The sequence below is a fragment of the Osmia lignaria genome, chromosome 2 (genome assembly GCF_051020975.1).
Source record: "Osmia lignaria lignaria isolate PbOS001 chromosome 2, iyOsmLign1, whole genome shotgun sequence".
Classification (NCBI taxonomy): Eukaryota; Metazoa; Arthropoda; class Insecta; order Hymenoptera; family Megachilidae; genus Osmia; species Osmia lignaria.
This window is the reverse complement of record NC_135033.1, coordinates 9,300,194-9,324,472: the sequence shown is the minus strand read 5'-3', so window position 1 is coordinate 9,324,472 and position 24,279 is coordinate 9,300,194. Positions and strand designations below refer to the sequence as shown.

Here is a 24,279-nt window from a genome sequence, read left to right as displayed (position 1 = left end):
GTAGCATCTTTTATTTTGCAAAATACAATGCGAAAACTTAACATTAAATAAAACTGGGTCAACAGTTACATTTGATGTTTTCCATAGATACATAAATCACATGGTGAAATTAGATTTTCGTTCAAAGGTGTTTATTGATAGGATGATTAAAAAATATGGAAAATGGGATGATCGTTAAAATAAGTTGTTATCGTTTGTTCAACTTTATTAGTAACTTTGTCATATTATCATAATAATCGGTACAGATTCGGTAATTTGCAATGTTTCAAGGATCAGATCGCCAGGTGTCGCGGTCTCAACGACGGCGAATAGACGCGATACGGCTGGTCAGTTATCTATCAGCTCTCGGAGGGAGCGTATCGTCGTGCCAGAAGAGGCGTCGATGCTTCCTCATTCGATCTTTTCTTTCTCCTTCTCGCCCTCGTGCCGCGAGAATCGGCGCGTTTCGAATTTCGAATCTCGAAATTCGAACAACCGGGAACAGGATTTTTCGAAAATTGTGCGCGTTCGAACGGGTATCGGCGCGAGAAAAGTTGCGAGAGAAAATAAGCGAGAAACGGAGCAGCACGAAATTTCCTGTCAATCGTGAAAGTTGATCCGGTCCACCTGACCAGGGATTCTATCGGCGTGAAACAGCCTCTTCATCCTCTGCAACTTTCTTCGTTTTCGTTTCTTCGAAAGGTTAGTCGATTTGCAATGATATTTAACCGTTATCCGATCACGCTTTCAGTTCCTTTGTTTATACCTGTTGAAAGTGCAACGCACTTGTTCCCGCGTTCTTACTTACTCCGAATCGAAGTCGAATTGAATTCAGTTTAAAACGTTCAAACTAGCAGATGCCATTACTAAAAATAGTTCTCTTCTTTATTTAAACTTGACGAGCAGAACAATCGTTAATTGATTCGACAAAAGATATCATTGTTTACAAATATATTCGTACGCTTTCGGTTACATCCGTTTAATCGGACAATTGCATACTTTTTAATCGATTCGTTCGATCTCGTACGTGCAGCTTATCGAGAGAGATAAACATAATAATATTCAGTTACGTACGCTTACGATACGATGACCGTGAGACGTATATACTACTGCAAACACACATTTTCTTTTTTCTTTTTCTTTTAAACGCGACTCCGGAATACATTGGTTCGTTTTGCACTTCTGTGGGAGCACACACGTGGTCTAAAGTCATATCGTATGGTGACTAGCGCTATCTTCAGGAAGCTTACAGTTTATTTTATTTCTGTTCCCTGTCACTGTGTACGTACATACGCGTTCCAAGCATGCTTTTGCTTTTTCCTTACAAATCGTTTTCGTTGTAACGTACGTAGGAACAAATCTGAGGTCGTCGGTTTCTTTTCGTGGAATTGTATCTTTCCGGCGAACGCCTTCACTTCCGGGGCGCGCGTCATCCCTCTTTATACCAGAACCCTACGAATATACAAGTCAGTTGATGTTAAAATTTCGGACTCTGATAATTTGTTAAATATATTCTCGATTCGAATACGGTACTTTTCCAGAAACGAGCTACCGTGTAAATCGTGGGTTAAATGTATTAAATTCAAAAAATAGTCTCTGTACATTTTCGTATTTGTTAAACATTCTTAAAGACGTGTTCTTATCTTCGAAATATCAGAAAAATTCCATTTCAATTTCAACCGCTTACTCACTGAACAATAAATTTAAACATGAATGTTAAAACAGAACTGCACGTATCTTGTGGAGCGAATTTCATTCATGTACGCAAACAAATAACGCGTTTATTATGCACGTATGATGGGAATAATATTTATTTCAATTAACCATTCCGGTTTCATACTGAAACAAAGAAGTATCAGCGCAGCTAGTTTCGTTTAAATATTATAAAATTATTATTATATGAATATTATAGTAATTTCACTGAGCAGTATAACGTAACACATAACAAATGTGACGTTACGTGATATCAGCTTCATTTAAATAAAGTAACAGTAAGAAAGGAATGTGCGCTAATGCTTTTTTAATCCACTGTAATTACGAAATAAAATAACATGTTATTTGAAATAACGTCGTTCGAAAAGTATCCTAGGTACGATCGAACAGTGTTGTTTTAACTTACTCTTAAGAACCGCAGTAGTTGTGACGTCAGTGCAAAAGGAATTTCTGAAAATTTACGATCATTTTATGTTCTTCTTTCATTAGATCGTTCTCAGCGAACTATTATCCGTTCTTCCAGCTATTTATAAAGCAAAATATACCGATGACTAAAAAAGGGACGGAGTAAACGTAATTCGTATATCAAGAACAAATTTCATGATATTATAAGTTTTGTTTAATTGTCGTGTTCACGGTGATAATCCAACTCGTAATTGCTGCAATCTTGAATGACCAATTAGTTAATTTACCGCTGGAAAAATTTACTATTGCCTCGCGTCGAATACTATGGAAAATTTATGGAACCTCAAAGTTCCAACGACTTTCATTAAAATTTCTTGAAAATCGTTGCGACAATAAGTGAGTTTGAGGAAAATTTTAGGAATCGTGTTTATTCCTTTCCGACATAACACGGTGGCCACGAAACCGTCGGAAACGAAAGTCGGACGATTTGATTTACGATCCTACCGTGAAATTTCTAATACGTGTACGTACGTGCTATGCTTATCAAGTGCCAACACTGACACTTCAGATGGTGGTAACGCGTGTTTGGCAGCAAACCAGCCGAGTGAATGGATAATCTGGTATTCTCCAATCTGAAAAAAAAAAAAAACCATACCGCGTTTTTTCCAATTGGCAATGAAAAATAAAGTGTTGACGATCGAGTATCCGATATCGCGTGATCGAACTTTTAACGTTGACAATATATAGCGAAAGTATTAAGGGTAAACGAAGGAAGGGGTGCGATCCGTTGTTCGCATTCATTTTTAAGAAAATCCAGGAACAGTCTAAGGTAGAACCTTTTGACAAAAAACTCGTTGAAAATTATCGGTTCTAAAAATAAAATTGATTCATTTCCCTTCAAGTTAGGTTAACGAATAAGTGCAGCAAACTGTTGGCGAACACACTTTAGATAATACTGGATGGGACTCGTATCGTTATCGCGACGTTATCGGATGGATTTGGGGCAGAAGTTCCGTAAAAACCGCGTTCGCGGACAGCTTTGAAAAAAACTTGGACAACGGCCGGATCCGTTTCTTTCCGTTCGACTTGGCTTCTCCGGCGGAAACGGTGCGGTGGTTCGTTTGTTGCGCCGGAAATAGCCGTCGAGCGCGCGGTATAAATGAATGCATTGATTGCACCCATCCCTCATTTCGATCAAGGATCGCATACGCACGTTACCGATCGAGTTGGCGAACACTGGACACCCAAAAGGTCCACCTTTCTCGATTGATTATTCGGTGAGTCATCTTTTCATATTAATTATCGTGTTTCCTGTCCGTAGCCCGGTTGTGACGTTCGTCGAGGATTCATCGTCTTTCAATTCTATACGAATTCCATATATCGTATTGCAACGTCGTCATTTATTAATTACTTATTAATTTATGCACATGACCTATGGAATAAAAAAGAAACTCACGGTATTTCGTTATAAAATAAGTCGTCATTATAATAGTTGAATATTCAACTGGTTAATCGTTGGAAAATTCTTGAGAAATTACCTGTTATCGATTTGTATATGCAGAAGCGTGTACAATTATCAACATTGTATTTGCAATGTTTTCCTGCAATTTCCTTTACCCTTTACGTAACTTTTCATCGTCGATTTTATTCTACTATGCATCGTTCAGAATGAGAACATTATTTTAGATGAACTTTTGATTTTTGCATAAACAACTGATCTTCGGAATCGTATATTAGTCGAAAGAACTCGTTTGATAGATAAAAAGTTGCCTTCCAAGAAATGCAGTTTGTCATTTATTCAGAAAAAAAAGAGAAAAAGAAAGGAAAGGAGGAAAGTCATGGAGGAGAAGGAAAATCCAGAGATAAAACTGATAGTAGCGCCAATGAGTCGTGTTCATTATGTGTGATGACGTTTTTCTTTATTCAATGGTGACTTTTTTCGTTTGTTTGTTTCATTCTGCACGTCAAGTCGATAAATCAATCTGTAAATGGATGAATGTTGACGATACTATCATGGACGAATACCACCCTTCTGTTGGGTGGAGTTATAATTTATTCATTAAGATTTAAATAATCAAGTTCACATTAACATAATTCTAAAATTCCATTAGTAAGAGATGGTTTAATCAATGGAGCGCCTGATGCGTTTTCGCGTATCATCTTTTGGTATAGTCATCCACGAGTAACTTAAGAATCTCGCTACAGTGATGGATATGATGGAAATTAGAAAGAAAAATAAAAAAAGTGGAATGCTAATATCAATATTGGCTAACGATGAGTCACAAGGTGGCAAGGTTTCTTCAATTTTCTTCCGTTTCCCTTCACTCTGATCGTTTCTTTCTCTTAACCCGACCCTTTTTCCCTTTTATCGACTACAACCGTATTAGACCCACCCACACCGTGCACGACAATGGTGAGCCGAATGATCGATCTCGATAAAGCAGAAATGGAGATCAACGTGGCATATTGTCTCATTGTCAGCTATTTAATCTCAATCGTGTTGTACACAAAAGATTGTGTGTTGCATTTAATCTCCATTGTTCGCGGATTAACTACTTTGTCTCGATTCACGTTTACATTTTCTTTGTTGCAGTGTTGTTGCAACTTTGGTGATTATTGTAATGAAAATAAAAATTCTAATTTAATTATTGCTACCTGTACGAGGGGTATAGAATTTCGAAAACATTTCTAAGGGATGAAAAGCTCGTTAAATTCTGCCGTCTATGTCGAAATGATTTAATAGCTTAAGCTGTAAAATACACGTCGACGGAAATGAGCACAAGACAGGAAGGAAGATAATCCAGTCTATTTTCGATGGCCGTGTAACGAATGAAGCGGAACAAAAGAGTAGAATAGTACAGCTCCTTATTGACATTACCGTATCGATTCTCTTCTGACAAATAACGCTCTCGTTTCGCAAATAACACACAGTTGAAGCACGCGAGTATATCACAGAAATAGTTGCAGCCGATGCGCAATACACGTGGGACATATAGGTAATCGTTAAGGTCGTCTGCTTATTGACAGATAAAGGTAAGCGTTGTAACGCGACCAACATTCGCATCGTTCAAAGATAACGATCCTTCTTCGGGTTTACTCGGTCATATCTTGCCGGATAACGTTCACGTGGCATATGCTTTTGATTCATATCCTCTGCTGCCACCTATTCATTATGCCGATTGCTCGTTAATTGTCTTTTGGAATTTTCAATAGATCATTTAGTACCACCAACAGGAAGTTTGGAAGTAGGGGTTGATCGAGGAAAATTGGGTGTTATTGTTTTTCTGTAATCAGGGGTGATTGACCATTGGGAATTTGAGAAATGTCCGATAGGCACTTGGGGTCACTCTGTCAAAATTATTCGTCACCAAAGGGCTAATCATGTCGGCAAACTCCTTATGGAAATTAATTATTAAACCTGGGATGAAAAATTTTAATTCCACCGCCTCTCTATGATAAGTAGATCTACCCAATTGGGTCCGAGCGTGTCTTATATCTAAAATGATATAAAAAATAATTGGCAAATGATTTCGTCATCTTGAATTCTCAGTCCATGTGTCAGCACCCTTACTGTACTATCATTTTTTGATAAATGTTTTTGAATAATAAGTATCATAGTTTTTCAAGTATCCACTGGGGTGCGTTGCATGCTGGCCGTTGCTTGTATGTCGGCAATAGAGATCTCTTTAAATCAAAACTTGATTTGATTTTGATGAAGATACAAGTCGGGCTAATTGCAATCCAGACTCTCGTAAATATATCAACCCGTCAAAAGATAGAAGATTATTACTCACTCAATCATTTAGCAACGAGAAACTTTATTCTCTTTCACAAATGAGCTGATAATCATTGGGTTTTAAGGATCTTTAACAAAATGTTGTTAATTACTGAGAGAAAGGATTCGCTTCGCTTTCTAGATAATTGAATCTGAAAATTTTTTGAAATAAATGATTTTCTAGGAGAGTAATGTTGTTCGTTCAATTTTGTTGGCCACTGTATGCAAGGCAGATGATCATGGTGTGTCTAAACTCTAGGGTTGGGTCTAGACAGTCGTGTTATAGTCAGGGGCGAATCAAGAATGGATACCAACACGCATGATAATGCAGTGAGATATAATTAACCTTACACTGTACTTCTATAATTAGCCGCCTTCCTGTGTTTGAATCTGCGTTGAATATTAGTGCAAGGGTACATAAAAGGTTTCCTATGTTTCCTTTTGTCACTCTGGCAAAGGTACTGACGCACGCTGCTGTTTAAAACAAAAGAAGTGAATCTCATTTGTTCAATTAGCCGGAAGATCGATCATTTTAGTTCCTCTTTATTAACTCGAAATTTTACACTGCTCGTTATCTAGGCTTCTGAAAAGCGTACATTAATTGCAAACCAATCGTCGAGAACCTTTATTTTAAGATCTTAAGAACCTTTCATTTTTCAAATCACGTAAAAAGAACTAAACACGGCGCGCCAAGACTTAAACGTACGATCGAAGAAATCTCAGTTACTATTGACGATGATACCAAAGTCGTGATAAGAATCTACAGACGATAGAGTTCGCAAGTGCATAAAGAATTTTAATTCAACTTCAAAATTTCTATATTGTTACACTCTTCTGAAAAATTTTGAAGATTTTTCGGATTTAAAGAAGTTGTCCAAGTGATTCGAAGCTTGTGTACGTTTAAATTGCTCGACTAACTTGCCAGAGGAAGTTTCGAAGTGATTATGCACAGAATAATTTGAAAATTTCCATATTTTTCCATACCTCTGCCACTATCTCGAGACTTTTAAGGTTCCAATAGATTCAGAGCTGAATTGTTTGACAAATTAACGAGGGAAAGTTTCAAATATCTATCTCTAATTATGCATAGAATAAGTTGGCTTGAAATTTGAAAATTCCATGCTGTTTATTTTGAAAAATTGTCTTCCAAGGGTTTCAAGGGTGGAATTTTTCATGTGTTTCGAAGCTGGAGATTGCTCGAAACACTTGGAAAAGGGTGTTTCGAATATCCATCAGGAGATACGGCCCTGACTGTAACGTGTATAGCACGCGATCGTATAAGCGAGTTCAGGTTCCGTCGTTCGAGCAGACGGGAGTCAGTGCATGTAGGTCGTGCGGCAGGTTTGCATGCTTTGTCTGTCTCAGCATTTCGTTTTTCGTGAAATTCTCGCATTTTCTACGAAACATCGTTCCAATGATATTTCCTCCACCAAAGAAAAGCTAAACTCGACTTGAAAATCTTATCTCTTTGTCGATGGTTAACGCGCTTCGCGGATCCTTTTACGATGAAGTCGAACAGTGATCTGTGTCGTATGTATCGACGGTTGGAACGATAATCGATCATTCGGTCGACGTTGCTTGCGATTCCCACAGAATGATCGATTTCTCGTGGCAAGTTTTCCTAATGATGTACGAAACAGTGACGAAGAAACCAGTATCGGTAATCGGTATAGGTTATGAAAGATAGGAATATACAGGGTGTCTGATTTGAATCCATTCATGCAATTATATTCTCAAGTATTCATTCTTCAAAATCGAGCTTTATATTTTTTTTTTTTTTTTTATTTAGGCTGATTCTTTTGAATATTTTACATAAAAAAGTATTAGGGTATAGTGTTACAAAAATTAATAATTGGTGGGATAGTTTAAATTCAAAAGTAAGATGTAGAAATTCAAATTTTTATTTTTGGAATGTTTTTTGTAAAAACGAATAGTTTGGAGCATAATTGCATGGATAGATTAAAATTGGACACCCAATATATCCGATAATTGGTCTGGGTTAGTGTTATGCTTAAAAGTAACGGTATTCAATAACCACATCATATTACATGGAATAATAACAAGTTCATCAAGAGTAATCGATTTATTGGGTTGAATTCATCAAGTTCATAGCTGAAGGAATTTTTAATTAAAAATCATTATATATATAGAGGCAGTAAGTGACGATTAAGAGAAGAAAATTAATCATATTTCGTCTATTTTGATTTCACACGTGTAAATGTTTTGAAATTCAAATATTAGAATTAACGTTGGATCATCGAAGATACTGACAACGAGTGTTCTGAAAGCAAATACCATCGAGTATTATATAAATATTATCTAATACCGTTACTCTAATTAAAAAACTTCGTAACTCCATTTTTGGCAAAAAAGGGACATTTTCACGCCATCTGTTATAATAAATAATGTCTACGGTCACCACAAAGAGATTCAAAGAACATCGATAAAAATTCAACGCAATTTGCAAAATAAAATAAAAAGAAACGAAAGAGATATCGTTAATACGGTATCAGCTAACTTGGATAACTTTATCAAAGATTTACTTTATTTATCGTGCATTATTGGCCGATCGACACGAGGATAATATTATAGTATACCTTTGTGACCTACACAATACTATTAGACATTGTCGATTCCAGGAAATTAAGGTTTCTGTATCCCGAATCGATTCCATTTACGCTGAATTTTGATTAGAACTCTTGTTATATTGCCGTAGAAGCTTATAAGCACTTAGGTAGAAATGGTGCAAAATTCAAAGAGGTAAAATCATTCGTGCGGCAATATAACAAGAGTCTACTAAATAGAAACTTGATGACGCCTCCGTTTCTGGATTCGACACATGCATCGTCCAATGCTCCATTCGGCGCTATTTAATTAAGTTTAACGAAGTTTTCCTCAATCCCCTGATAACTATAACGTGACCCAGTTTCGTGGAACACCCTGTATACGATCTATGTTTTTCAAAATACTGCACGGTAGAGTAGAATCGCCATACAATTGTACGTGAATTTGCATTTTACTTATCTCCTTTATCTTTCCTCTCCAGAAAACCTCGGAATTATCAATCGTACTCCGACGTTATCAATATTATTTGATTGTGCGGTACTTATTGATTTACGGCCCACCAACTGTGTGTACATGATTATCTTACCTCAAGATCATTGTATAGCTTGATTTCTTTTTTTTTTTTTTTCGTCATTGCTCATGTTTATGTGGAAAATTCAATGAAACGAAGAATCGCATAGCAACGGATTTAATTAGACTGTTTAGAAATTAAAGGAAGTACGATGCAGAAAAGGAAAATAACGATACCGTGTGTGAGTGTACGTTACCAATATAGAATCAGTGATAGTTTCTTGAAACGATGGCAAGAATGTAAATCAAGTACGGCAATATCATATGTATAAAAGACTTTTGTGACTGCTGAAGCTTGCGGAAGGAAAAGGGTGCTACGCAAAGCGGAAGTTGTGAATTCACGATTAATCGATCATGTAAGTTTTTCCTTTTTGTGATAGCGCAAAATTTAGGTCTTCTGTTTCGAGGGGTGTCTCCGTCTGTTATTCAGGTTGTTCTATTTTTATTTTCTAAGAATACGGTATCATAGGTACATTATCGAAACGGTGTTATTTAAGAGAGAAATTGATTTTTTCGGAATTCTAGATTGGAAAAGTTATCTCGTTACGTAAATTATTGTGCGTACTCTGGAATGAGATCATTAGTGCAAGTTCGAGGTACTTATTTGAAAGGAATAAGGTACTGTTTCGTAACAAGTAGTTCGTCACATACTCGCAGCACCACTTACATAACTCCTTGTAACTACAAATAACAACTATTTTTGAGACGAGTAATCATTTCTAAGTTTATTAAGAACATCAGAGTAATTATTGTTTGTTTCGCAAAGATTTCAATATTTCCTAGATTTCCTCGATTCCTCGAGTGATTTCATTCTCAATAGTTTCTTCTCAAATTAAGATCGTCGATCGCGATTAACCAGTCAGATGAATTCAATCTAAGCTTAATTATTCGAAGTAAATAATTGCAAGTGCTGGCAGCAAAGTAGCGTAATTAAGCGACGTCAGATACAGGTTGCTTTCACTTGGAATAGCAACAAAACTGAGACGCTTTTATTATCGGTGAAAGCAGTGGGTCGACACTATTTTTACCGTTAACTTTTGCAATTACTTGCGTTCGTTTCACCGTTAACCAGCCTCTACGTCGTTTTCGACAAGGATATACACTGCTACTCTCTACAGTTGCATGAAAGTGGGGCTGAAAATGCATGCAACTATCAGATGCACTCGGTAATACTCTGTATTCGAGACTCTGCAAGTGGGCACTCGTAAGAAACAGGGAATTATCGAGCATCAATGGCTGGAGCATCTAGGCTGGCAAGTGAAGTGTAGTAATGCCCGATTGGAAATAGGTTTTAATGCAAGAGGGTAGTTTCGAATACTTGTCGATTGTATCTGACTCTGACCGATCGAATTGTTTAACACTAGATTACCGGAGCGAGTCAATTTGATTCATTTACGATTTTATTGCCATATTTTTTTTTAAACATATGTTGGTTTTTAATAGAATTATGAAATGTAAACAAATACTAATTCCTTCCTCTTCCCACTCTTTAGTTCCAAAAATCCATACGTGCTATATACCTATTTTGACGGATATGAGTCCGGCAATCTAGTGATATCATCGATAATAGAGACGTCATCGATGGGATTATTAATCGAGATTGTTACTTTCGAGGTTCCACTGTTATTGATGCGGCACCGAGTTTGATATTCGCATGCAACCGGCTTGTTAAACTTTTGAATCATTAGCTTTATTGATAATCATACTTAGGTACTTATCAGCAAACAACCTGTTCGTCCACTTGCACCGGTTGCACTCAGGATGTCTCGTAAAGGACCCCTTCTCAGCTCGCGTGCAGGCTAATCGTAAATTCGAATCACCACGTAACGAGACGTCTAATCTTCCGGCGATTTAACTCGCTCGATAAGAACTTTCGTGTATACACCTATTAATAATTATCGGTTACTTTGCACGCAATACCCGATGCCGGGAACAAGAAGAAAAGTTATGAGATTAAAAATGAAGCTTGTCGTATATTAAACGGTTGATTTTCAAACGTATCAAGACTGACACGATTATGATACGTTAATTTGAAGCTTAAAGGCTGATGAAAATCACTACGCAGATCATTCATCAATATTATTAATATAAAACTGATTGATCGTCAATTTACAGCGAACAGCGATTCATCTCGAAATGTATCAAATCTAATTGTAAGAGAATTTGATGACATAAAAGTGTCGCTAACTACCATTTACGGTATATCAATCTGAAGTTTAAAATTTACTGAAAAAGACTACGTAAACGTTTCATTAATATTCATAATAGAAAATGACTGGTACTTTGTTGAAGCAAACAATGGATCAACCAATTTACAGCTTGTTATTCTTCATTAGCGTTATACGTTCCAACGAAGAACTAGCTATTTTGGACCAAAAATATTGATGAAACGTATATGTAAGTATTTTCAGCAAACTTTAAGCTTTACAATGATATATCATAAGCGTTAGTTTGCGAAACTTTTATGTAATGAAATTGTGTCAGACCCTCGATGGTTCGACATACGATCGGTTAATGAAAATGTTTATGCATCCAAGAAAGAAAGGAAATTCTCCATTAGCTGTTGTTCCTACTCGAAGAAACTTGTTTAATCTTGCGCAGGCACGAATTGCTTGGAGGTAAACAGATAATCTAATTTCCATTTCCAGTATCGTTACTTTTGAAAGCAAAAGTTGCTCCGCTAATCTCTTTTATATTCTTGAATCGTTAACGCGTATCCGATTAATATTCCCTTGCATACGCGTTGCAAGAAAATAAAACTGTTACGATTACGCATAACTTTCCTGTTTTCAGTGAAAGTTGCGCTACGCAATGTTTGCCTCAATTTAAACACATCTTGAGACAATTTTTCTTCGTTGAAAAATAATTATCGATCCGAGGCGAATGTTCGTTATTATCTATCTTGTTATCTCTATTCACTTGGCTTAATCACTTTTTTATGTAACATTTTAAACGATATCAATTCGAAGCTCGAATACGTTTTAACGATTTACGTTGAAACATGATTTAATACAAAAACAATACATTTGTTTGTGGTTCAATGACCATTAAGTAGGAAGATATCTAATTGTAAGAAATATGGAAAATCACCAATAAAAGCATATATAGATGTCCTTGTATGATTTGTCGAGCCAATTTTCTCTCTTAATCGGTAAACTCTATTCAAGTAACACGGAAAATAACATTTTGAGCAAGCATTAATAGTAATTACAATAACGGCCATTAGCTTGATGAGTTCGAATGAGTTGGACCTAGGGATCGTAGGACGTTTCACCTACCACGAGGTCAGCCCGATCGTAACTGACTTTTACATATCGTGTCTAGGGATATGGGAAACTTGAAAGGATATTTAGATGAGAAATCGTGTCGAAACACGCATATCCTTCCACTCTTCCTTTCCACTTAATATTCGGCGTTATATTAACAGAGTTCATTCATAATAACAAGGTCAGCCGACATTTTTATTCTATATTCTTTTTAAAGAAGGTGAAATAAATCGTAGGTAGGATTTCTGAAATGTTTGTATAAATATAATACGATGCAGGCGTTTAATCGGGCGTAGAAGAAAAGAGATAAGAAAAATTTGGTAACGCGATAAAACAAGCTCACGGTGGTATCAAACACGAAAGGAACGAGCCATTAATCTTCAGGCACAGACCACCGCTGTTACGTGATTATCGATAGCTTATTAAAGCGAATGTAAGACGAAGTAATCCGACACATTGCCTCGTATTCTGTTTCACTATCAGGAATGATAAACGGTTCATTGTCGGATTGCAACCGTTTGTCTTTGTCGGATCACTTTTCATAATACGGGAGAAGAAAGAAAATGAATACGGATCGCGCGTTCTTTTAACGAAGAAACATAAGCTTTTGTGTAAGGAATACATATGACATGGAGAATTAATGAATGTAATTAAAAATGAGAAAGGAGGAAAGTTTGAATTTTTCATACTAGGTACACGTTTTTAATCTCCTCGACATCTTGCTGTCGTATCTAACTTAATAAGTTTCATTTTTATTTTAACGATGAATATTTTTTTGTTTTTTTTGTTTTAGGTACGCGGAACGCAGTCAAGCTGGCTGCTTCCGCCGGTAATCCGTCCGCTGCCGTCGCCGCGTCCGCGCATCCTCCTGTGCTTTGGAGCTCGCGCAGGAAGCCGGGTAAGTAAAGTATTATTATACCATTTACCAGAACATTTTCCAAACATTTTCAAGAAATAATTTAATGATATAGAGACAATCTTTTTCTCTACCTAGGAATTGAACTAACACAAGTTGTTAATGGCGTAAACAAAGGTTAAGGAAGTAATTCATTCGTGTTTGCTCGTACGCATCTGACAGGGCTGCGGACGCGGAGTATGTAATTGGCCCAAGGGTTAATTTCTCCGCGACCGGTTAATTCGATACGAGTCATGCTCCTTTGACCCACGCTTATTGACCCCAGTCAGTCAATTCAGAATCATTCGGTTGTCTTTTAGGATTGGAGAATCATGCAACGCTCGCGCGTTTCGCACGTTTTAACGATGCAATTTTACGATCATCATAAGTGCCATTTTGCACTACTTTTTTATCACGAATAATTAATAGTGAACACTTAACAATTTTTACATTTATCATTACACTGGAAGTTCCGCTCTCTCCAAAATCACAGCTAATATTAATATTACAGTAGTCTCTCGTTATATTGCCGCGGTTAGGGTAAACATTTTTTAAGCTTCCAAACTCTAATTAACTAAGTTGTGAACACACAACTTGAAAAATTTAATTGAAAAAATGAGGACCTTTCGATTGTGATAGAAAGAAGGTACCGTGGCCTTGTTGAAGTTAACAGTGAAACAAAATCGTGGTAGCAGTTCCCTCGACATTGACACGGTTATCAATGCCAATGGCAACGAGACACACTTTCAGACCTATCTTTTCTTCTCCTGTATTACGATATATCTAGCCTTCCAAACGAGTTATATCATTACTTTGGCCCGTACGTGGGTAGGCAACGGAAGGTTGCAACCTCCGTGAATTAGTGGCGTCCTAATTGACGTATCCGTTGGGGCATCTTGAAAGAAAAGTGCATCTGCTAGGATCAACTTTCGACAGAGGAAGGACCTCGTTATTCAGAAATATTCCAACCAATATTTCGAAATTGAAATTCAGAAATTGAGAATAATATTCCTTAGAATGATTCGTTAAAAAATTTATACGAATAAGAGTTAATTATAAGATCATCGATGAGAGAACTTCTTAAGAAATAGTCGGAAGGCTGGAAGAAGTAGCCGGTTGTGAGGTAACGGTCGTGAAATGCTCTCAACTCCAAAAGAGAAATCTTCTTCCTTTCGTTTCTGCTCTTTAGTCGTGACGAGTAATAGCGAGCACATCAGACAGATCTTGAAACCACGTATTCGTCAAACGATCAGATTTATCTTACGAATGAAACGTTGCTGGCTTTGTTCGAGCACCATTCATTTCTCATTGTCAAACATCGTCATCTTCAAGGATCACGATGCCCTTTTCAGGATACCATTTTTCTCCTCTATAACTCGTTATCTTATTGTTAGAAAATTAAGCGTCGAAAGCCAGATAGAAAGTGTCATTTTTCTTCTGCAGTCAATTAATTCAATTAATTCAATTTCAACGAACATTGTTGTAAACATTATTATACATTTAGGTAGGATAGTCGGTTTCGGAGAACCAGTAGACAAGTTTGACCACTTGTTTTTTCTCTCTTATGCCATGTGCGGTGAAACGAGAGAGAAGAAGCAAGAGGTTAATGCAACGTTTCCTGAAACATGAGGTAATCTCCGATTTGTAACCGACGTTTCTGTATTCGTAGACGACCGGACAACGCCCGCGCTTCCACTCGCTTTTCATCACTCGACTCGTCAAAAGCGGCGACATCCGCAAGAATATAAGCGGATTGTGTAATTACATTTCCCTCAGATTTTCAGAAGCATATTTCAATTCTAGACAGTGAAAAGAGCAAGGTATAATCCTCGAAGTATCAACCCTTTTCTTTTTTCCAATAGAAGTTGTGTAGATGATCCTCCTTTTAGGATATCAAATTTTCAATTGCTTGTATCTTGGAAAGGAAGGTTCGAATTAGAAATTGATCAAAGAATTTTTCGTTTGATTTTCCATGGAGAATTTACATTATTTTTGGCTCTGCCTGTATAATATTCAGAAGTGACCTTTTTTTTCTTAGCGTTCCCATCTTGCCTCCTGTCTTCTCTACGCTACATTGAATGCTAGCTCATCAGTTGCATAATCCAATGGACTCGTGTAGGTACGCAATTGGAACTCTCGCACGCGCACGTGCATCGTGTGCTTACTGCGTGAAAACGTGACAGACTAACCAACAAGTTAGCCAACTTAGCTGTCGTTTTCTTCCTTCGTTTCTATCCTCCTTGTACATGCTCGATGGATGCCTCTTTCATCCTCGAACGTGTTCCGTTGTCTTTTGATTAAAAAAAGTCTCATTCACAATTTCCTTGTATTATTACCAGAGTCTGTTGATTGATTTTTACAAATGATTGAACACGTTCATTGTTATAGGGTTAATTTAACACTTGGATGACTTATGAAAGTATTTCCACTTGAAAGAAATTAATTTTCATTTATTTTTCTTTTAGTCATTTAGTTGTCTAAGAGTCATGATACTGGTCAACTGATCGCTTCCATGGCATTCAAAGTGTCCATTTCTTAAGACTTGAAAAATGTCTCCTCGCTGCTGTGATAAAGTGGGGATAAGTTCTGAGAAACGCGTCGTTAAGCGATTTCGTCGTTGCGCGAATGGCATAGTGCTTATACAAATCTAGATGGTGTAGCTTGCTGTAGTCAGAGATTCTCAAAGTCAACGTGGATAAATTTTATTTGAAATGAAAATAATATGAAATACAAAGTTAAATTTAAATCGTGCCTCTCTGCATGGTCCGCCCGTTCGAGGGTTAAGGGTTGCAATTGATTAAGGAATATATAGATACTCGAATGTGAGGTAAGAAAATTTGAGAAACACTGGCATACAAGGAGACCATCAAGCAAAATTATTTTACTTTATTTTCCAGGTATTCGAATATAATTTATTATACATTTCTCTTCATTCCACCTTCAGTTTCTTTCGTCCCTGTTATATACCATTCGTTGGTATACTTATGTAAATAGATGAACGGCCGCGTGGTTATCACACGAAAGCCGATGTAAGCACATACACGTCGTCGAACAGAATAGATAACAATTTTTATCTGGCCTTCCGTCTTCGAAGCCATCATTCTCTTTTGCTTTAGTGACGCCAATGCACTTTGCCATTTTCTCGCCGACTGAATTTCCAGATGATCGGACCACTTGTTTCTCCATGCTCGAATTCCCGTTAAACGTGTGCAATCGATCAATTTTCCTCGTTATAAATGGTTTTCCCTTCGATAACAACATTAAATTATAGTTAACTTCTTTAACCTCCCGTTATCTTTCATTCACTTCAATTTTCTCAGATTTCTTTTGCACTGCAATGCAGGGTAAAGAGGGGGAAAAATAATTAAATTTGTCAAACGATGCTATCAAAAATGATCAAGATTTAATTAAACAAAAAAAAAAACGTGTACAGGAAATCACTTAAATGTAATTCCTCTTATCAGTTAAAGATTAACAAATCTTTCAAGATTTTGATTTCCTTTCTTTTTTTTTTTTTTTTTCTTATCGATTACACTGGAATACCCTTTTAATTCTTGCTTTCTTATCCTTTTGCAGAGCTCGTAGCTTCTCTAAAATCAGTCTTCCTTTCTTCTCGCTAACTGTGAAATTCTCTCTCCTTCGGCTCACCCTACCCTCACCCCTCTCTCCGCACCCTTTCACTCTGTTTCTCTCTGTCGCTCGTTTTGGCGTAATCGTTGTATCTCATTTTATCCAATCACGTCTGTCCCTCCCTCTCTGGTGGGTCGTTTCGAGCCCGCGCCGTGCCGCGAGTGACTCGATTCGACTCGGCTCGGCACAGCAGTCGCGGTTCAACTCTCGTGTGGCAAGCGTCAGGCGTGCGAATAGCGCGATAAGCGTATTATTCATACGTGACCAGATCAAAATTAATGTTTTTATTCTTTTCCCCCTTGTAACGGTCACTCGAGTGACCATTGTTGGTATATTTAAAAGAATTCGTCGAATTTTCATTACGGTGAGATAGAAATTTGAACGGAAAGAGAGTGCGCTCCGCGTGTGGAACGTAAACGTTACCGTGCGAGCGATATCAAATGAAAAAGGAGCGTTTAACGTTCACAGAAAGAGTACGGTCTTTTAAAAGATCGAGGCGATTTCGTAAGGAGAGTAACCGGTGTGTAAGAAGACGAAGTCGGAGTTTTTTGAATCGGAGATCGAAGTCTGACGAAAGAACAAGTGAAAACGTAAACAAGTTGTGCGCGTGCATCACGACATGTACGTCATCTGTGCTCGTTTGTGAACGGCAAGTGTTCTCCGGATATCGTTGACATCCATCGATCATTCGTCTTCGAATTTCATAGTGTAACGAATCGCATCGAGAATTGAAAAGTAAAGTGACACAACCAGCGAGAAATTGTTCGATTTTCAAGAATAAATAAAATTATTTAAACGGTAAAATAATGTTGATATCTCGTCGAACGATGAAGAATTGAAACCTTGAAGTAAGTCGTACGAGATTGGAGCGGGAAGTTGCGGTAAAAGCATACGCAGTTGTTCGCCGTATATATTAATCAGCTGTTCCTTCAACGAACCGTGCGCGGTGCACCGATTCCGACTCCGATTGATCCAATCGAACCGCTCGGCGTAATCGAAAGATCGTGAAACGATGCGGTAGACGGGTACGATATCAAATCGAAGGGAACAGCAACAAATACCGGTCGTTCACCTAACCGTGCACACGAGAACCAGTCTCTCGTTCGTTTACCGTCCAGTGTTAACAATTAGTGCCACGTCTTCGAGCGATCGGTTCGATCGATCACTGAACATCCTTTACGACTAATTCTAAGCGTTCGTCCGTCACGAAATGATCCGCGTGAAATCGGACGCGTTGCGTTTGGCTTTTCCGTTCTTGATGATAGTTTGAAGGGAAAAGAGGTGTTATCCTAGTGTTTTCCGAACGCGACCACGTGGGTGTGTATCGGAACGAATTTGCTTCGAAAGTTCGGTTCGTTACGTGGGAGCGATTACACGAGAGGAGAGTAGTCGGCCAGTTCAGTCATCGTACGAATTCCAGCGCGGCGGAAGTGACGATACTCGCCGCTTCCTCGAACTTGTGCCTGTGGAACACGCGTGGGGCGTGTGGTTGCGCGTGTGCTGCGTCCGGAGCCCGGACGTCGTCGGGCCGCGCACAGCCTCGAATCGGACACGGACAAACAGAAGAGAAGAGAAGAGAAGAGAAGAGAAGAGGAACGGAACGAAACGGAACGGGTCGCTGGTGGAGGGTAACGGTGACCAATAGAAAAAGAAAAAGTGTATCAAGGAAAGGAAGAAGGATGCAGCCGTGGCGAAGAATCGCGATCCACTACTGTTGTTGTTGCCGGAGGACGATCGAACAACGTCCTGCGAGACGCACGGTCGGTCCTTGAAGGACAACCGGCCGTTTTTCGTCTCCGGAGGATGGATTGCTCTCGAAGAAACGAGTTGTACGAGAGACGAGCAGCGGTTCGTTCTTACATGACGACCACGCTGTCTTATGAACCTGATTGTCTCACTTGGTCGAGGCGCCTCGCCACGCTCAGCGCACGATTATGCAGCTGAAGAAAGCTATGCTTAAGATTTTCGATCAATGTGAGTTGCCGATTATGCTTTATTCCGTTACCTTTTCATCCCTACGAAATACTTTGGCTGAATAGATTTTCCCCGGAGGAACCTTGTTGTTTTCCTGAAATGGGCGTTCATCATAAGGGGATATCCCCTTAATAATCATACTTCCGATATGCTTTACTACACACGCCCATTTTCACTGCGGCTTCTGACACTATGTCACTATGGTCAGACGATGCCACATTGGCGCGAAGATAACGTACTCTTTGAAATTCATTAAATTATTCCTATACGTCATCCTAATGAAAATTGACGTACGTATATCTATCTTCTGCTTGTGAGATTAGAAAAAGAAAAAAGGAAGGAAATGTTAAACGCAGTTGTTTCCGTAATCTCAGAGACACAACAACAAAGCACTATGACAGTGATGTCATCGACTGTCCGATATCAGTTTTAATGCGTTTTTATCTATGTTCCGCCATGTTTTCATTGTTCGATGCAGTGGAACAATCATTCATGAATGAAACGTATTTCAACGTATACGTATGTTTTGATTCGTTATAAATTGCTTCCTTGATCAGAATATGCTGGATGTATTAAACGTTGCACACTTGAAAGCTGATAAATCTTTTTTTCACTCTTTATTAACAGAAATTTAATTGTTCGTTGGTCTGATTTTTTACCGCAAACAGCGCTACTTTCGAATACACGAAACTTTTCCATCGAGAAGACGCGCCACGTCTGACACCCAAGTTGCTTTCTTTTTCTACTAGAAACGTTGTTCGCTGCTTCTCTACGAAGCGGATCTGATTTATTACCCGTACGATTGCACCGTGCTATTGATAACGGTGCTCGTTGACAACTACGTCGCACGACGTACGCTCTTTCGTGTCTCTACTTTTTTTTTTTTTTATTCCTTTCGATGGTGTACGCACCAACCTGGGTCCGTACTAATGAACATTTACGTTGTTTGTTGCATTCGATGCTAATTTTTGTGCGTTGACAAATTTATGTCGGCATGGACGCACAACATGCAGCCGCTTGCAATAAAGGCGTCCAGCGTACGGGTTCTTGTACCAAAAGGCGCGTGCACACGCGTGATCGTAGGTAGCTGCATGCGTACGTAACGTGATTCCTTCATAGACAGCATGGACCCCATTGGTAGCCCCCAGATCGTAATAGCGTAATAGCTCGACAGATTACCAGAAGGTATCGTAAAAATCCATATTCCCTTCGCGATAACTCGCTCCCTCCCCCGCCCCCCTATTCGTGCCACCAGATAAATCTCTCCGCTGTGTGTGTAGATTTCGCAGCTGACAAACCTCACGAGCAGGATTGACGAATTGTTCGACAATCGTCTTTGGCATTCAAAATTCGTTGAACGAACGACCGACCGAGCTTACATTGTACCATAAGTTTATCAACGTCACTGTTGCAAGGAAAGTTTGAAAAATTATTTCATTAAATTAAGTTGAAATGGTTGAAAAGGAACGATAAAGTGTAGTTGGATAGATTTGAACGAGTTCTAAGCAACAGTAGTGTTGTAGAAATAAAATCATAATTGGATTCCTGTATCTCTGTAATTACAGCAATGACTCTTTCTGGATTCGCTGCTGCCCCAGAATGTGTACCTTAAATACAGCGTATCATTTTTTACCCTGGTTCTACTTTCTAGGTAACGGTACGAGTTCTATTCCCGGTGTCCACTTGTCGGTACAACCGACACTTTTTACACGCGATATTGCGAAACGAGGCATCGTCGTTTGTTGACGAAAAGCAATATATAATCATTCGTTTCTAACCGATTCGTTTGAGGATAATAATTTTGAAAATTTTCAACTTTTTTACCCATCTTTCTTCAATTTTTTATCGTTTCAATATAAGGATTCAAGTCAGATCAGAGTATCGGCATGTGTGGATGGATAGTTAACCGAGTACTTGCGAGAAAATCGGTTTAGGTGGCGCGGATCTCCCTCTAGCGGTGATAGCGGAAAATAGCGGCACAACATAAACGGAGGACTTGGTGCTTCTCGTAATCGGTGTCGTTACGCAATGCTATAACGACAGTTACCTTGGCCAATGCAAATACGCGTCGTTATTCGCCTAGAACGCTTGCTATCACGACACCCAATCACGTGTGACTGTGAAACGTAACTTTACAAACTTCAGACACGTTGCACGTTACGCTTCTTCGTTTTATGTTACATATTGGCGAACGAACGTAGTACAGAAAACAATTTAGACATTCTCATTATACGTATCTTCTATCTTACCTGTTACGTTCGAGAATGTTTGATAATGTGACATTTGTTTCCAATCTTGGAAACATAAAACAAACTTATCACAACCTTTATCAATATTTTTAAACATTGTAAAATGCAAAACATTCGGTATCTTGAAATACAGATAAAAGAAGGAAGACGTCTATCATTAAAGAAAAAAAAAAATTATATTTACAGGCTTCTGAAATTATTGTTGATTCAAGCATGATTCACAATGAAAGGTCTGAAATTGAAAGCTTTTTAACAATTACCACCATGATTGAAGAAAAAAAGAAAAGTCAAAGGAAAGTTATACCAGAGATTAGGTTGGATTATATAGGCCATTATCCTAAAGAAAATGATATTAAATAATCCCCCAAGGTATCGTAAAAAGTAGTGGTAAAATACGAACCTTGTATACGTGCATGCGATGTACCCTGAGTGTATGAAATCCTTTTATGAGTAGATAACCTCAAGGATACTTGATACTTCTATCGAATCACATGAAAAATAGGTCAATTTCGTGGTCTTATTTGAAGATATATATATATTCCAAGATATTCGAAATTGTTGATACAAGCGAAATGTTAAAATTCATACGAAAAAGATGAAATTTTATACAATGTCTGTCATCGGGTGCAAGAAAATTTGAAACTTTAATTCCTCGTCGTTGAATACACTTATTTTCGCGGAGTCTTCCCAATAAACTGGAAACTTTCCAACTAGTTTGTGATTCCAAGTTGTGACTCATCCACGGAAATTGTCGGCTAAAAATTCTGTACACGCAGATCGGTTTGTGTTCTGCAGGTGATACGATATTGAAGAATGGCCGGTGAAGGACAATAAATAAGCGGGAATAGGATTCAAACGAGTTCAGAATTTTTATATCATTCTTTGTTTATCCTTTGATATGTTCCAGTGAAAAATGAAAATTCTTGTATATTTATCATATTTTCGATCTCCGTTTAAATTTCATTTATTTATTTATCTTGCTATAAAATGCAAGCGGTTCCACTCGCAATCTTTCCCAGCTGTTAATTATAGCAGGATCTCGTTTGCGAATGGAACTTTGGTCTGGGAATTTTTCGAAGGAAAGGAAAATTCCCATAGAGGATATCAAGGTGAAAATGACATTATCTTGAATAGAAAGAGATAAAGAGAGAGAGAGAATCGTTGATTTGGGTTAAATGGGAAAGCGTGGTTGTGCTTGCAAGCTTTTACTCGGAGCTTACTCACACACATGACTATCGGCTGAGTTTAATATAGCCGCGTGTCATGCCGCGTTCTCTTCTTGCATACCGAAAGTGGACCTCGAAGACGAGAGCTGCCACAGCTCCTCCTGGCTTTTGCTGCTTCCTCTGTGCTACGTGAACGCGTTTATTTTCCTTTGTCGACTTATTCTGCCTTCCTAGACGATTCGTCCACGTCAAATTAGAAAATGTACCGTTTTACATATTTATATTACGTGATTAGGTGATAATCAGACATTAAGTACAACTCTGATAAACACCATTTTTCATGGGGAGACCTGATTTGATCGCGAGTGTACAGACTTAGTTTTTTTTTTTATTTCATCGTCACTGGTAGACGGAATTGTTGAACTAGAATGGCAGTGATTTCATTGAAGCTTCATCTATAAGTGGGTCAACTTCATCTTGGATGCTATGCACGTGATATTAGCTGAATCAAAAAATACGTCAATACATGTTGAACGCTTGTAGAAAATTAAGTAGCGACACTTTTTGGCATGAAAAAATGTTGGTGTTTAATTATACTCGAAATTTCTCGTCCTCGATCATTTATTTTTTTTTTAATAAGGGCAACGATGGAATAGATATTTTTTTTAGGAGGCTGATTTTAATCTTCGAAACAATACAAATCTCCGAAAAAGATAACAACGATGACGTTAATATCTCTTACGTAAGCAAAAGCTAAAAACGGGAAAGCTGAATGGTCTAAAAAACAATTTAAAAATCACAACGCATGCAACATGTTTTGGGTATAATGTAGGTATATGTCCTTTATTTCGTCAAGGTATATTTTGAAACGATCAGAATTTAAAGAATTGTCATCAGAACATTGGACAAAAGAGGTTCAGAATAATTGATGCTTTTATTTTGCACAGTTCTACGTCACGCAACAATTACGAGTTCTATGACGATAGAATAAATAATGAGAAACCGAAAGTATTTTCTGAGACTGTTGCATTCTTGGGATACCGAATATGGGGCCTGGCCCACTCATAAAAAATTATTAAAAGAAAAAAAGGAAAATAAAGATAAATATTTCGTACGAAATGCGATACCAGACACTTGACACCATTCTAAGTAAATACGATAATTCTGAAATTTCATATTTCTCCAAAGTTTAACTTTCGAGCGAAGGGGTTGCTTTCCCCTAGATCGAGATTTTCTCTAGGGAAGCCTGATTTGATCGCGATTGTACGTGAATGATAAGAGCACCCGTTTACTTGGTTTTCGGTTCGCGTTAAACCGAGCGTCGTCGACGAATGCGGTGCCGTTATGTTTCTTACCGCTGCTATGCCTTTTTTCTTTTCTGCTCATGTAATCGTGAGCTGTCCGACAGAAGAGTTATCACAACAGTCTACCGGTGATCCGGAGCGGCGTCGTCGCGAACTTACAGAAATGTGGCGCCAACTCATAGTTCATATTTACATTAGGGTGAAAGAAGAGAAAAAATTACCACTCTGACTATCTTGAGCTCTACCATCCTCGCTCCGTCGTTCTAACGTCGAATTATCGTTCTATTTTGAAGTGAGGAAAAAAAAAATTGTAGCGAACAGGTAACTGAAACGAAGAAGAGTGTAAAAGACAGTTTGTCAATCGGCGACGCGTTATCGCGGACCGATGGTCTGAGCCACGCGAACAAATGCGTTCTTCTCGAATCGTCTCGATTTGCTTCACGCCCCACCGTATTAGCCGGCTGTCGTAAACGTATATGTACGATCGTAGAGAACGAATCACAGGAGGAGAGCGATTATGGTAGCCGGTAGCTCGGCAGCTGCCCAGCTGGCTACCAATGACGTACGAAAGAGGCTTTGACGCACGGTGGCGAGCCGGAAGAGAAGAAAAAGGTGGCCAAAAGAAAAAGAGATAGGACGTATACCAACGAGAAGGTTAACGCAGAGAAACTGACAAAAAAATCAGCCTCGAAGAAGCAGAGATACGCGTAGACGCTATTAGATTATATCATATCGTGTAACGACCAATTTCGACGCATAGAAAGTCTCGCATGATTCGATGACAGAAA

The 24,279-nt window shown here is 38.3% G+C and overlaps 1 protein-coding gene and 1 long non-coding RNA gene across 18 annotated transcripts in view; one reads left to right on the top strand and one right to left on the bottom strand.

The window, feature by feature from the left end:
- Positions 1 to 24,279, top strand: part of LOC117607072 (dual 3',5'-cyclic-AMP and -GMP phosphodiesterase 11) — a 40,321-nt gene that overhangs the window by 5,036 nt on the left and 11,006 nt on the right. For 2 of the 17 annotated variants that reach the window (XM_034330307.2, XM_034330312.2), the window contains exons 1-2: positions 196 to 681; positions 13,067 to 13,171. Coding sequence is in view for 8 of the 17 variants with exons in the window: in XM_034330297.2 (XP_034186188.1) it covers positions 12,914 to 12,965; positions 13,067 to 13,171 (157 nt within the window). In the remaining 9 variants the exon portion in view is untranslated. Of the gene's footprint in view, positions 1 to 195; positions 682 to 3,234; positions 3,375 to 9,215; positions 9,364 to 11,968; positions 12,966 to 13,066; positions 13,172 to 16,995; positions 18,773 to 24,279 lie in introns of those variants that run through there. The other 15 variants (XM_034330309.2, XM_034330313.2, XM_034330308.2 and 12 more) reach the window with 9 other exon arrangements.
- On the bottom strand, positions 678 to 5,183 carry LOC117607095 (uncharacterized). Its single transcript, XR_004582131.2, has 5 exons — positions 3,636 to 5,183; positions 3,042 to 3,529; positions 2,099 to 2,729; positions 1,513 to 1,818; positions 678 to 1,431 (listed from the first exon to the last, which is right to left on the bottom strand). It is a non-coding gene; the product is annotated as an uncharacterized LOC117607095 (long non-coding RNA).